Below are 15,872 nucleotides of genomic sequence, written 5' to 3'. Positions count from 1 at the left end.
GGTCCCCAAAAGAGGGGGCTCCTTTTAACTCTGCCTTGGTACCTAAAGAACCTCTGAGTTATTAAATCCTTTTTGGCCTAGTTTCCATCAGTAGCAGCTATACTGGGGTAAGCAATTTCCCTGGCTCTTTGAAACCACCTTCAGCTGTGGCAGTGAAAGTCTGTGATATGGAAAAGCACCGCCACTCTGCCAGGTCACGGATCTGACTCGAGGCACTGGTGTGCAAGATGGGCTCTGATGGACAGAGAGGCAAACGAACCCAGGACCCCACTCTCCAATCCCCATAAGGGCAGTTTCCAAGAACAACCAAAGAGCACATGAGCCTGGGCAAGGGGCACCTTCCCACTGCATTTCAGCCCGGCACTGGTGCTGGTCGGGGAATGGAAGGCTGCCCTTCCAGCTGTCTTCACAGAACTAACATGCCATTCACCTAAGGTAGCAAGGCACCCCAGAGAGACAGAATCACCAAATTCTCAGGGAGGCTCTCTCTCCTCATCCATTCTGCAGGACACAGGAAGTCACTCTGCTTGCTGACACTCCACTTGCCTCCATTCCAAGAGTGGCTGCTGTCTAACCAGGAAAGCGACGTGCAAATTTGCTTGTGCCAAGAAACATTCTGAGAGATTATCAATACTAACTATTCAACAATAAGCTAAATAGGAGTCTGATTAATAAATCAGTTACCAAGTGTCTCCTATGGGGCCAGCTCTATCCTTAACTTCAGAGCTAAACTGATTACTCCTGAACTAGATGGATGCCCAAGAAGCTACAGTCTGGGCCGGCTACCTGCTTCGGGAGGTTTCTGCCCCAGGACTGCAGGGCCTGGCCTGCTAAGGTTCCCGGGGGCTATGGGCTCTACCTGCTGCTGGCATTTTCTGTTCTCTCAACTTCCCCTTGATTTCTGTGGTATTTATTTCATTCTTAGTCCACTGTGTTTTACAGCTGTGTTGGCTCCTCGGTCACCAGGAAAACCAGATGTGAACTTGCTTTTGGGCTAGCTGAGTCACCATGAGGAAGATTCTTGGGAATCCCAGGAGTCACATTCCCACGGAGCTATTTTTCTGGTTCTCCCACATATCCCCTACATGTCACATCCGGAAGCTGGACTGACAGCACGTTAACGTCCATATATAGCACTGACACAAGTTTTTGTTTAGTTCGAATTCAAGACACTAACCTCAGGACTCCTGTTTAAGTTCCCAACGAATGTCATATGCCTCGCACACAAGCCTTCTAATTGTTGACTTTTCCCACCCAGATCTTAACATCTGCTTAGGCGAACTTGCACCAAAAACATGGAATAATCATTACACTGAATCTGCCACTGTCCATGTTATCTTGTTCAATCTTTATATTCCTGGGAGATAACTGACATTACTTTTCATTCAAGGGTTAACCTACTTGCTTGGGGTACCATGATTAGTTAGAGACTATTATGGTTGAAATGCTCTCTCAAGTTTATGTGTTAGAAAATTGATCCCCAATGCAACAGTGTTGAGAGATGGTGATTTTTTTTTCTTTAAGCGGTGAATAGGTCATGAGGCTCTGCCCTCATGAATGCATAAATGCCATGGTCACAGGAATGAGATCCTGATAAAGGATGAGTTTAGCCTCCTCCCCTCTCTTGGGCACGTGCTATCTTGCCCTTCTGCCATGAGATGACGCAGCAAGAAGACCTCTGTCAGATGCAGGCTCTCAACCTTGGCTCTCCCAGCCTCCAGAACTGTAAGAAATGAATCTCTGGTTTTTTATAAATTATCCAGGCTCAGGTACTCTGTTATAGCAGCACAAAATGGACTAAGACAGAGACAGAGCAGAGACTATTGATCCAAGTCTGTCTAGATAAACACCACATCATGAGTATATGTCACTGACATATATCATCGATGTGAATCCACGCCACTTATTCCCAGCCAGATCTCCATTTGCTCTCACAGTTGCAATAGCACCAGTTAGTATTCCATGTGGCAATAACAAAAATACCTGACAGCAGAATTTACAAGTTTCCATAAATACTTTATTTACAGAACTCATTTTCTCTAAAACAGAAAAAAAAGCTCCTTGTCTGTTTGTGAAATTCACCCCTTTACTCAAATTTTCAAGGAAAAGGCCAGATCACCATCTACTTAATATTTAGGAAACTTAAAACAGATTGGGCAGGCATTTATGAATGATTCAATCCAAAGCTCCCTAATTCCTTTTCCTAAAAGCCCCTCCCTATCCTGGAAGCATCAAGATCCTCAATCTTTCCCCCATAGCTTCTTCTACGGAAAAACTGCCACCTTTACTGGACACTGATAGGCCACCAAGCAGAGAAGCAAGCAACACAAGGTCAATTTAGCTCCGAGAGTTCCCAGGGAAAAGACAGGGCAGTCCGAGGGCTGAGCTTAGGGTGGCCCAGGGAGTGGTGCAGCTCAAGTGCTATGACCACCTTCCCCTCCACCAACTTCCCACTGGGGGAAAGAACCTTGACCTTGAGAAATCTAGCATGTAAGTATTGTGCTGCTGTGAACAAAAAGTTGAGAAGCTCTCTCTTATTCATAATTCTAAACTAAATCAAAACTAAAAAAAAAAAAAGAAACTCTTCTATGAATTTAAGTCAGCATTGGGTGTAATCCACAAATCCAGCAAGAAAAAAAAAAACCTTTAGGAGCTTCCGACTTGCTTTCTGTAGCCTTCGAAATGACTATCACCTAGATTAAAATGTAAACGTGGGGACAGGAATGCTGGGAAATCAAAATGTGACAATGACGCATCCAATAGTCAAGTAGCAACCACCTTGAAAATGACCTTCTGCCTTTCTGCTCATAATGGGGAGTCTCCTGAAGGAGGAAACAGAGCCTACAGAGCTGCAAAATGCAGGGCCAGTTTTCAAACCCTACAGCTCTGGACACTAAAACTCATCTGAGTCACCACAACAACGGAATTTGACTAAGAAAGGCCACGCCTTTCCAAGAAATAAAAACTGATCTGTTTCAGGTGAAAATCGAAACTGATGGCCATAGCTGAAAAGCCAGTGACACCTGCACATTCCATTTTTAGTTGCTAATTACCATATCATAGTCAGTTACTTCCCACATCGATTCAAAAAGGAGTTGTCTAGTTAGTTATTAATGGAGAACAAACAGGCAGCCAACCCTCTTACAGAACTATTAATGAGTAATTTTCAAGTGAGCTCTATGCAACAGTGATGTGGTATTAATGACAATGAATTTGGGAGAGATGGTGTATCACATCCCCCCTGCACTGCAACGTGTTTGTTTTCTGTCCCCCATTAGGGCCCACCTTCTCTGGTGTTTTGGAGGCCAGAATATAGTTAGGGATTGACTAAGGTGGATCTTCCCAAGAAGGTCAACTCAGCACAGCATTCCTAATCCTAGCAGAGATAAAGGCTGCTGCTCTTTCTTTCATTAAAGTCTTTTTCTCAGAAGCTTGAAAACTGGGCTTGATGCCTCGTGCTCTTATTTTACCAACACTTTCCAATTTTACACTAATCATTTTATTGGAATGGTGATTACAAATTGAACCAAAGAATAAAGTATCCTAGATCTCTAACCAGTGTCATTATACTGTAATAAAAATACAGGGGCCACAGGGGACACCCATACATCCACATGGATGCCAGATGTGGTGGCACACATGTGGATGGGGCAACCTCACCTCAAGAGTCATGATTCTCAAACCAGGTGCCAGGACAGAGACAGGGTAGGGTGCTACTCCCAAACACAACCTTCTCTGAGACTCTGAGCAGTACTTGTTTCACTCCCAGGCAGTGATTTACTTCTCAATCTTTCTGTACTCTAAGTTTGTTTCTGCAGCCCCCTGGATGACAGAGAGGCTTATGGGTATGTGGCTGGGGCAGATGTCCTTGGAGAGGAGAAGAGAGAAGAAGAGAGGGGGTCTGGCTCTTGGGAGGGAAGACGGTGATTCTGCAAAATACCCCCTTCCCAATCTCCTGCCCACTGAGTTCCACTAGGGCAGAGTCTGGAAACAGTCCTCAGTACCAGGTGCACCTGGCTCTAGAAACTACCAGGTTTCAGAGGGATGGCCAGAGCTTCATGTGTTCACACTTCCTGCAGACCAGATGCTGTTCTCTGTTTAAATATTTGCTTTTCTTCCTTGAAGGAAGCCAAGCCTGGATAGCATAGGAATGTGGGTCACAAAGACCAACTTGAGTGAGCTGCCTCAAAGAGGGCTACTGATCCCTGGCTTAGCCCCAAATTTAGAAACACAGACTGTTTTGTCGGAAACTTCACTTCTGAAATGATAGAGTGGACAGAAATTAATAGGCCTATTGCTTGAATTCTCATTGCCTGGAAACCCAATGGTACCATTTTTTAATCTTTATGGGGTACTAGAAAGGAGAGAGGTATAATATAAAGCAAAGAAGCTACTGGAGAGAAAAATTTGAGAAGCATATGGCTAAGTTTGTCTGTGTCTGTTTAAAAGCACAGCAAGGGGATAAGCACCCATTGGCTTTTTCAGCTATCATGGTAATGGTATTATCTTTTTTACGTCATGTTTCCCTCATAGGACAGTGTACAATGTCAAGGCCCTGAGGTGTATACTCCATAAATGCTGAAATAATAAATAAACAGATCAAACAACAGTGAAAAGGATTCCAAAATGTTCTCTTATCAGAAGAGATAACCCTAAATGCTCTGTCTTGAGATAGCATAAATATGTAAACAACACATGAGCTGATGGCCTCATCTGTTTGCCACCTCACAGATAGGCAAGCTGAGCACCACAGAGGTCAAGTTGCCCAGTATAAAACCTGGAACAGATCTCCTGCTTTTGGTGTTCTTTCAATTATCCTCAGCTGCCAGGGAGCTCACTGCACCTGAAGGCCAGGGAGCACATCACAGAGTTTGGGGTCTTTCTATAGAAGATGAATATTAAGCCAAAGACTATAAGAGGATTCCTGTATTGGCAAAACACCTGTGATAGATGAAGAGTCAATTACTCTGGAATGTCCTCCAAAGCTCAACAGGGCCGACACCACCAGGAATTTTAAGGTGGGAGAGAAAATAAAGAGGAAAGAGGAAGACAGAGAATTACAAAGAGAGAAAGGAAAAGATGGAAGGAGACTGAGCAGGGGAAAGGCAGCAGGCCAAAGCCATCCATTTATTGTAACATTTTGTGATTGCTAGTCCACAGTGGACCATGCTGAGCATAAACTTCATCGGCATAACTTCTCCATTTTATCGGAGGCTGTGGCACACTTCCTCTCAGCATCATGCCAGGACACTTTCATTTCAAATTCTAAGGGAAGAGACTGAGCCTTCCAACAACTGAGCCACCATTACATTTCCTGCAGCATTTGAGTTTTCTTTGGAAGTTTCCCATTCAAGTATACGCATATACTCACTCCTCCGATCCTCCTTAACTTAAGAGGTCATGGTTCTAGGCAGAGATGCGGCAAAAAACCAGGACATGCGCCTACACATACGCAAATACACACATACACAAATACACACACACACACACACACACACACACACACACACAAAGTGCCCTAAGAAGATATCTGAAACAATAAAAAGGGCTCTCCTTTACTGGTGAACTCTATCTCGATATAAAACCTTAAGACATGAAAAAAAAAAAAAACAGGTCAGTGCAACAAATCAACACATAAAAAGACTTTCATTCATAAAGAGGAGGGGAAGACGTTACTGTATGCTCACAGGTCCTTTCCAACATTCTTGACTGCCTATAAAAATCTATAAGGGCTGTAGTGGTGGTTTCACTTTTCAATCAAACCACTTTATAAAATGAAATCAATCTGATTTGTAGAATGTACAGGATAAGTCTAAGTCTCACCAATCTGCAAATACAAGCTATTCACAAGGATCCTAAGAACAATAGATGGTTGTCCTGGGTAACTTGGAACTTGGAGCTGTTCAGATGCAACCCAAATGGGAAAATACGCTTCTACGGAAAGTGATGAAGGACTCTTTCACATCAAAATTTCATCATAAGAATGTCATCAGTTTTCATTTTACATTCGGTTAAAATATTTTTCCATCCTTGCCAAGTGACTTCTTGCCTAAGCCTGTGTTCTGAATCTTTCAATCCCTCCAAACTTAAGTCACAAAGACTAGTTAACTTGCATTTCTCCCCCAAATTCCACATTTCCTATTATTAAAATCCTCAGCCTGTTTGCTCAACCACAGAAAGATAGAATAAAGCAAGGGAAAATGAACAGAATTAAGATCTTCAAGAACAAAAAGTATAGTTGCTTTACAGAAATGAAAGGTTTCTGCATCAAGTTTTCCTGCCTGAGATTCTGTGCATAGCATTAGCTAGGCCAGAAATGTACTGGGTCACCATTCAGCACAGAGTGGCTTTGAGAATAGAGAAATTCCACCATGGATACCAAGGGCCTCTAGTGACAGAAACAGCAAAGAGGGCACCTGTTATAGAATGGTCTGACCCAGAAGGCATTTGCACATGGATAGAGTGAGACCTCCATGCACTACTCCACCCTCCCTCAGAGAACTCTCAATAGTGCAACACCAAAGTACATACATGTCATTCCTAAAGAAAAAAACAAATTATGCTTCCCAAGCCACCGTGTGTTTTCACTTTTCAATCAAACCATCTAAGCAGTCAAGATGATAAAGTAGTCAATTTTTAATACAAATTAATAGCTGACTAGACGTTAGAAACTCAAAATAGATTAAAACTGTTTTTTTCTCAGTAGCACTGTTTGCAAATAAACCAGGTAAATATAATTTTAATGTACAAATCATTATACTGCTTCACTCCAACTTCATTTTCCATAGCCAGTAACTATTGATTTAAATTTTTCTCTACTTACATTCCCTTTTTCTGTATTTAGCACATCTTATAAAAGAATAAGATGGTATTTATTTAGCATTTTCTTTTTGAAATGGTGTTTAAATGGAAGAATAGGAAAATAAACTTACCTCATCCCATTCTAAAAGGTAGTTGGTGATTTTTGAACCATTGTCAATTGGTGCCTAAAAAAAATAATAAAATAGATTAGAGAAAGTTGTTCACAGGCAAAACTTATGAGCTACCCACTTGTTCAAGTATAATGTCTATGACAGCTCTGCATTCTCCCCTCAGGGGAATAAACCTGATAGTTCCTGCATTTCCTTGGTCAGTTTATTAAAGATCACACACCAACTTTAATACAACTCAACTGCAGAGAGAGTCCCCGCTATTAATAAATCATATTCCACAAACAGCCAAACCTGCCTACCCACCTCCCCACCTTTACACCCTCGTGGTACCCCATTTCCTCTGAGAAGAAAACTTTTCAGAGGCACTTTCAATTCAAGAGTAGAGGGGAAAAGGCAGTGGAGAAACACAGACACTGCTGGGGTCTGGTGGGGCACAGTTAAGTCTTTATTTTTGTAACTTCTCCCAGGCAGCTTTTTTTTTTAAAGTACTTAAGATTAGAAAGCTGTCTGTGTCCTAAGGGTTCCCCTTTTTTTAAAAACATAAGGAAAAATGAGATCCTCTGAATATTTTACTAGAGGCTATTAGCCCTTCATATGTTAGCAAAAAGAAGTTTCATCATTTGCTTTTCTCTTAAAAGCATGCTGAGATCTGTTTCACTGAGAAAAGAGGTTTTGAACAACAGGAAGGGAAGTAGAGAACTCTGGGGAAAAGAATGCTTTCCAGGGTTAGACCAGCTAGGAGGAGTGCCACAGTGGGGTCCCTGGGAGCTCTAGGGTGGTAAGATCTAGAGAGAGAGAATTAAGAGGTGGCGGAGGCAGCCAGAAAAAGGAATAGGATCACGTCTCCCTCCTCAATCAAAAACATGCCTGGGCCTGACTCTTCCCTAAGAGCAATAGCCCAACAAACAGCACAGTTTGCCTCTGGCAAAAAGCAGCCAGGCTTCCCCAGAGTTGTGTCTGAATTCCAGCTTGGCTGTTTATCTGTCCCATGTGGCAAGTGCTAGCTGTTTAATATCAACATCTAATTTCTCCTTCCAAGAATGGATAGGTGTGACAAGTAATTGGGAGAATATGTAAATCACCTAGTAAATGACCCAGTTTTATAGGAAGCACTCGGTAAATAGTAGCTATTGCTCTATTATTGTTAATGACAAAACATCATCAGGGGCTCAGTAAATGTTAGTTAAATCAATAAAGAAATTCTCCCTCTCCTTTTCTTCCTTCTCCCCCTTCTGCCTTCTGAGTCACACACACTCTGGTCCCAAAACTGAGATCTCAGGTAAGTGCTATAAATTCTAAACTATAATTTCAGGCTTTTGTGGGCTCAGTTTGGAGGACAGGATAGTGATACATTTAAAGTCCTAATAACCTGACAAAATAAAAGTTTTAGGTAAGAACCGACTTCTAAGATGAGAACTATGTTTATGATGGCTCATAACTTTCTCTAGAAAAAAAAAATGTTCTTTGGTAGTCCTTCGATGATAGCTTACCCCACTACTAGTCCCTTAATTCCTTGAGGGTGGGTACAGTGACTTAGGTTTTGTTTTGCCTTATGTCCTGTGTAAGCAATACCTGTTGCTGACGAACAAGATGTCAGAGATCTTTTAGCTCTCAGCATCTTTGTGGATTCAAGGAAGGTCAGCAGCCAGGGAAGGTTTCCCTGTCCTTGCACCCCGACCTGCGGCACCATGATCCGGGAATCTGTTCTAAGGACGTTTTAAACGAAAACTAAACTGGATCCAGAACATTCGTGTTTGTACATGACTGAATGGAACAAGAGTATATTTCTGATTTACAACTGAAGAAAGGGAGAAAGGAAATGTGAAACATTTTCCTTGTAATAAGGAAACTCTTTCCTGAAGTTGCTGGTCTGCCTGAGACCTGAAATTCACGCAGGTTTTAAGCAGAGTATGCATCAGTGATTCCCAACTTTAGGTTTATAAGACCCCGGGGTCCCTCTGGTAATCTAATGAAGATTTCTTATCTTTTCCAAACAAAATGGATTTAATTCTTTCCTTAAGAAAAGATATATTTATATATGTATATGTGTAAATATAGAACACATTTTTAAATGCATGTATATGCTCCAAGGAATTAAACAATGATGACCAATTGGGTGTTAAAACTCTGAAAAGGTGGGGAATCACTGACCTGGATTATCCCTGGAAGCCAGGAAGGAAAATAAAATAGTTCAGATTCTAAGCCAGTTTAAACTTTGCCTTTGTCCAGATAACACACTCAATGTTGGCCATTGGCTATGAGAAAGTGGCTGCCCACGCGAGAGGGATCTAGACGAGCCTGTGCTTTGCTGTTTACTGCCCCTCTCGATTGCTTTTACCAACTCCCCAGGTAAATCTGACTCTCTGGTCTAAAGACAAAAAGATAAAATATTTCTTCACCAATAACGGAGCTCCCTACCCATCTTATTTCTTTCACACGTTGCATTCTCCCCCAAATGATAAATCTTTATTATCTCTACCTCTATATATTTTACAGTTTAAATTATATTTTAAAATATTGATATATAGAAATAATTGCTGTAGAGATTGATAACATAATTTACTGTTTTCTTGCAAACACACAACTGTGATTAACAAGCTGGTGACACCCCTTAAGGAAGGTGCAATAGGATCTCTCTTTGGTAACAGTTATTTTTAGCCAGTAAGTTGTATTTCATGAAAATTACTATATAATTCAGTCTTTTTTAGACAATTAGTAATTTTGACTGATATAAGGCCTAATTATTGAAAATGGATGAAGTCTTAATATAGAACACTAAACATTCTAGTTTTAAATATTAAGCATTTGTGTGTCACCACTGAAAGAAACCAAAAGGGACATAAAACTACTTTATCTCCAAATCTTTCTTTACAAAAAATTTTTACTAAAGTCCTAGAAAGTGATGAAATTTAGGTATTTTAAATACTTATCTCACTTATAAAGTGTTGCTTATGACCCCAAAAGATTTACCAAATTCCCTTCCAAAAAGAACTAAAGTGGGATTTTGCAGTTCCCTCCTCCCATCCCTTTGCCAAATTTTTATAGAAATGACAACTTTTAATATCATAATAATGAGTTTCACATAGTAACTATGTAGAAAACCAAACACTAACAAAATTGGAATAGTGCTAAATAAATATCTCAAATGGCTACAGAGTGACATATTAACGTGAGACTATTCTTGACACTTCGAGCTACCCACCTTCCACTGCAAGGTTAGCGAGCTTTTGCTCCTGTGTGCCAGCTTAGGAGGGAAAGGACATTCAGGTGCACAGCTGTGGGTGGTGAAGCTAACTGGCTCGGAGCAGGATCCCTTTACGGAATTGTACATGGCATACACCCTGAAAACAAAACAAAGACAGTCAGTGGCAGCAGCTCATCACAGAAGACCAGGATTCTTATCTTTGCTTCGACCCAGGGCTTTCCACAGATGAACAGAATTTCTTACATAGCGAGCACCCTGACTCTTGCTCCCATCTGCTGGTCTTGTCCTGACCTAAGTATAGTCCTCCTTAACAGGGGACAGGCATCCCAACAGGGTATTTGCCTCAGTGTGTGCCATCCAGCTCTGTTTTAAGATAGGCAGAATCTACTATTGGAAGAGAATATTCTATGAATAAGAAAATATGCCTTAATCTCCAGAATGGTCTCCAAATACGCATTCTAAAAACCGTCAAGCTACTCTCTGGCTGACTTTGGAAAAAGGATAAAACTACAGTTAAGAGTTGGTTTAAAAGGGACAAGAAGCAGTGATAAGAGTCCACAGACTGGAGAGAAAGCACAAAAGTACAAACAACAGGGTAGATATCATCTTTAAACTATTTATAACACTGTACTACTTGGTTAAAATATGGATGTTTCACACATAGAAACATCTTTGCTCCTGCCAAGTGCATCTTTCTCTAATTCAACAAAACAATGTTCAGGTACAATTTGATTCATGTGAATATTTAACTCTTGCACATGGCACCAAGATTAAAGATGTTCGTTCTGCACATTAAAACGCTTGGCTCAACACAGAACATATGTGCCTGATTTCTCTAGAAGAGAAGCTGTGAAGAAAAAGAATATAACATGCTATTATAATACCACACTCAGATAGCATAAAACAGAATTATGTTGATTTTTATCATCTTCCTTTCTACTTTTCCATTATTTCATATCAGGAATATATTTTTAAAAAATTTAAGACATGTTCTTTTAAAAAGGCAACAAAGCAGCCTCTGCTGCCTAAAAAAGATCCAAGGATTAAGCTATTCATAGAGTTGGTAAATACATATTAAGCCTTTAATTCTTACAGCCACCCCTCTCTATGAGGTGAGGAAATCTTATTACCCATTTCAGACAGCAGGAAACTCAGACTTAGAGAGATGAAGTAAATGTCCCAAAGCCACACAGATAGAGTTGGGCTGACTTGATTCAGAACTAGAAGTCTAAGCACTCTACTGTATTGCCCACTCCTCTTGTTCATCCTGTAATCATGTTTCTCTAAATACCCCCAATCTACTTCCCCTCAGTCTATCTAATGAACACACATAATAGCTAAAGATAACATTAGGGAAGACAGGTCCCAATTAAGTGTGTGATTTGCAAAGTCATTTCTCCTCAAAGTCCATCACAAAAAATTAATAGAGGCCACGCTAGTCAAAGGTACTAACAGAAATGTCTACCTTCCCCCTAAAAGGTAAAATACATACTTAATGTATATTTGACTTATTTGCCTTATGGGAGGACACCATGACATCTGATCAAACAAGTGATGCTTATTGTTAGGATGCTCTCCACCCAACCTCTCTGAAGGAAATGTACCTTTTCATACTCACTATAAGTAAGCACATGATAATATAAAACTGAACGGTAGATCTGGCAAGATCATTTCCATGTGTCTGGATGGGCTCTGGGAGTAAGTTACTTAAAATGAATCACAGAATGTTCCAGACATGGGCAGGGCTCAAGCTTGAACTTTGATAAATCAGAATTCTCCAACTGGTGACTCATGGGTTGCATCTGGCCCAACATACATGTGTACATGGGGGGCGGGGGGGCAGGGAAGGGCACAGAGATGTTTTTAAATATAAGAGACACCTATGAATTAAATATGGACCATGATCATAGAAAAAAAAAAAAAAGAAGCAGATACCATGCATTCCTAATAAAAGACCATGCCACTACCTACAAACATTGTCTTGCCAGAAAAACTGAACCTGTGTCTGATGAAGCCTCTTCACCACTTTACAGGAAACACAGAGGACAGGAGAACATATTAAGAAACTCAACAGGGATGCAATCAGCCACATTCACACTTGTGGAAAACTCTACAGGACAAAAACAAAATTATTTCAACAAATAACCTGCAAGAGAGAAAAAAGAGATGAAGGAAAAACCTATGGATTAAAAGAAATTTAAGATCTAGCAAACAAACAGAATATTCAAACCATGTTTGAATTCCAGTTATAACTAAAGAAACAAAAGCTTCATTTTTAGGACAGCTGAGGAAATGGGAACAGTCTCTGGATTTTGAAGTCATTAAGGAATTCACTTGTTTGTTTTGGGTCGACATGTGATGACAGTAATATGGTTTCTAGGTGAAATAATATCATGTCTGAACCTTACTCAAAATCACAGAGGGCAGGGGAGTAAGTAAGGGCACTGAGGAAATAAGTTGGGTGATTAGAGCTCACTAAACTACTATTTTTGATGATATCTGAAATTTTAACAGTTAAAATAAAAATTAAGCCTATACTGAAAGAAATCTGGAGATCTCTCACTGAAAAAAATGAACTCCTGGCTTCTCTTAAAAACTGGAACTTATAGCAACATCAGCCCTCTGTCCTGCACTGTAGTAATGGGATAAAGCTGAGAGCAGCCCCCTCTAGCTGAGGCAGGTGCTGCAGAGTTCTCCAGAGTCCCTACCCCACCCTATTGTCTCCTTGGTGCTGAGACTGCTTTCCAGTTGACCCTTGCCCAATCCATTTTACCCACTTAGGCTCCCTACCTCACCCCGAAGGCATCTCAGTTTGCAATCACTGGGCATTTGCCTACAAGTGCAGAACTACACTCAGGCACACCAGGTCCTGGATGTTCACAAAAACACTTGGCACCAAAAGTCCATCTGGATAACAGAGCAGAGGAAGGGAGGCAGGGGAAACAGCCTGCAAAGTACTAGCAGAACAGTTAATTGTCTGGGGAGAGGTAAATTTGGACTCAGTCAAGTTCTTTGTTCCTTTTTAGTAGGTTCTTGGAGCCAGCAATCCATATCTCCTGGGCTGGAGAATCACGAGCAGTACAAATTCCTGGTGGCCAGGGAGGATGGCAGTGGGGATAAAAGTAAAAGAACCTGATGCAGGTTTGAAATTTGAGGTAGTTGAAAATGGACAGTTGCATGGGCCGCATGGAGTTATTTTCCCTGTCTTTAACCTTAAACAATGTTATAGTTTGTTTAAATTAGAGGCCAATGCTTTTCACACGTAAAAGTTTGTCAGTAAAGGAAACAAGTTCTATTTTATATGGCAGTATAAATGTGCTAGATATGACACAAAAAATTTCACATACTATTTAAGTATCCTGTGATTACATCTGTCAATTAAAATAATTCAGTAAATAGACAGCAACTCATTGCAATAGTAACCAGTCACACTTTTAGCAATAACTTTTATAGAGAAGAAAAGTCTCTGGAAATGATGCAATACTTAAAAGAATATTGCAATATTTTTTCACATGACGGTGATGGGTTTTCCCTAAATATCATCATGTGAAAGGAGGATCTGTAGAGTAGGCTCAGTTTCTCAGTTAAATAATCAGCAAACAATTCAGTTTCTTTTGCATTTATCCCAGGAAAAGAAAACACTTTTCTAACAATATAATTAATCTTGTGTTGGGTTATTACATTTGTTTTGGCTTAAATACTGGCTAACTACTGATGAAATAGGTGCTCCAAGAATTTCAGAAATATGCCTCTAGTGCATATGTAACATAGTAAGAGCTATAATTTTTGCTCAGTGACACCTGTTTCATAACCCTGTACTGTGCTGGTCAACCATATTTTTTGAAATATTTCATCACATAATTTTTCTGGGAAATGTCATTATATGATATCATTTCTGGGCAACTTCTTTGCCAAATTGTTTATGGCAATGACTGGAAAACTATTTCAAATTTTGTCATGAAATTGTTATCCTTTCCATCACTCAGACTCTTGATTATCTTATCATTGATAAAAATATAAATTCCTGACTCCCACAGCAAGATGGTCATCTCAAGGCTATTATTAATTATAAAACTACCAATAGAAAGAGGAATATACTTTTCTGAGAAATGCATAGACAGTATACATTTGTACATGCATATTTATTTGTACACATAAATGTATATATGTGTTTATGTATGTAAACTTACATACTTATGTATATTTTAAAATATAATTTATTTATGTACTGGATTTTTCTCTTCCTCGATATACAATCTCACACACACAATCTCTCTCACACACACAAACAGGAGATTTTGTATAACTGGATTTATACCACATATAACATGATGGAAGCACTGAATAAATACACTTTGACAACTACAAATTGATTTAAATGTCATACCAACATTAAACCAAAAAAAGCCATTTATGTTAAGAACCAGATAACAAATATAAAAGTGATGATTTTAATAAAAATCTAAGCCAAGACCCAAGACCTAAATTTTGCAAATCATTGTATACTCTATAAAGGGGTATTATTTTCCTCAGTCACCACTAGAAGAAAAAAAAGAATAGTGGTTGAATAAATGCATGGCAATGACACACAAAAACTTATAGCATAAAGTGAGAAAGAAGAAACATTTTTGAAACCTGAAATGTCTTAGGATATAATTTTCCATGTGGCATTTTGTTCGTTTGGCAGATGCCAACTGAAACAGCCAAAGGCACATGACCCACAGCACTGTCTAAAGGATGTCACTGATCTCAATAAATTCCCAGGAACAGTGAGTTGGTGGCAAGAGCTGTTCTTGCCCAGTAACTGGAGGCCAAGCACCAGGTAGTTCAATGCTAGGACTCCATGACTGAGAGACTGACACTAAAAAGAAAAAAAAAGGTTTGTATATATAAATGGTGAACTCATACAAAACTCACTAATGTGGGTGGGGGAGAGTTGAAAACGAGAAGAAGCATTATGTAAAGATATTGAGCAATCAGTGTTAATCGGATGGAATCAGAGTAGCAAAATCAAAGTGACAAGGAATGTAAAAGCAGAAGCCCCAGGTGAGACTTCAGTATATGATTTAACAAAGAAATCTTTCACTGAGAGTAATTTGAAGGGAGATTTCTGCAGATCTTAATCAAAATGTGCAATACTAAGAACCGGAAGGGGAAAATGTATCCTGTTTTGGGCTGCTAAAAGAAAAGTTTTCATAATTGGCTGTACAGACTTCCACCAGGGTGACACCTTCTAAATTAGTAATGTACAAATAAAAATGACAATAAATGTAATTGCTCGTTTTGCAGCTGTCCAGTAATGAAATTGTTCTGTAGCTGCTGTTATGGAAATTTACTGAGGAAACTATTTCCACACAGCCTTTTGAGGGCTTACAGGTGACTATTAAATTTAAAATTATTTTTGAGGCTACCGTATATGATAAAAGCTTACATTCCTGGAGCTAAGACTTTTAGAATGCTAACTACATCATAAAAAAAGATCTTGTTTCTTTTTTTCAGTGCCAAGTATAATATATCTTTATCTCAATAAAAGAGTGAGTGATATAGTCAAACTATACACAGGTTCAAAGAACTTGCGTCATGAAGTCTCAGAGAGTGGAAAAACCGCGACAACCTTGGAAAAACCAAAAAGTAATATTTATACAACACTCTACATGTTTATAATAGATCTGCACATATATTTCATTTGCTCTCATACCATCTTTCTGAGGCTTATATCCAAAGCCAAAGAAGTT

At 39.7% G+C, this 15,872-nt stretch overlaps 1 protein-coding gene across 2 annotated transcripts in view; it reads right to left on the bottom strand.

Annotated features, from left to right (window-relative positions):
- The window catches only part of FNDC3B (fibronectin type III domain containing 3B), a 340,114-nt gene that overhangs the window by 73,723 nt on the left and 250,519 nt on the right, over positions 1-15,872 (bottom strand). For both annotated transcript variants that reach the window (XM_012640205.1, XM_012640206.1), the window contains exons 9-10: positions 10,135-10,273; positions 6,933-6,986 (exon numbers count right to left, since the gene is read on the bottom strand). In XM_012640205.1, coding sequence (XP_012495659.1) covers positions 6,933-6,986; positions 10,135-10,273 — 193 coding nt within the window. The remainder of the gene's footprint in view (positions 1-6,932; positions 6,987-10,134; positions 10,274-15,872) is intronic.

The sequence above is a fragment of the Propithecus coquereli genome, unplaced genomic scaffold (genome assembly GCF_000956105.1).
Source record: "Propithecus coquereli isolate 6110/MARCELLA unplaced genomic scaffold, Pcoq_1.0 Scaffold15, whole genome shotgun sequence".
Lineage (NCBI taxonomy): Eukaryota > Metazoa > Chordata > Mammalia > Primates > Indriidae > Propithecus > Propithecus coquereli.
This window is presented reverse-complemented; position numbering and strand designations above follow the sequence as displayed.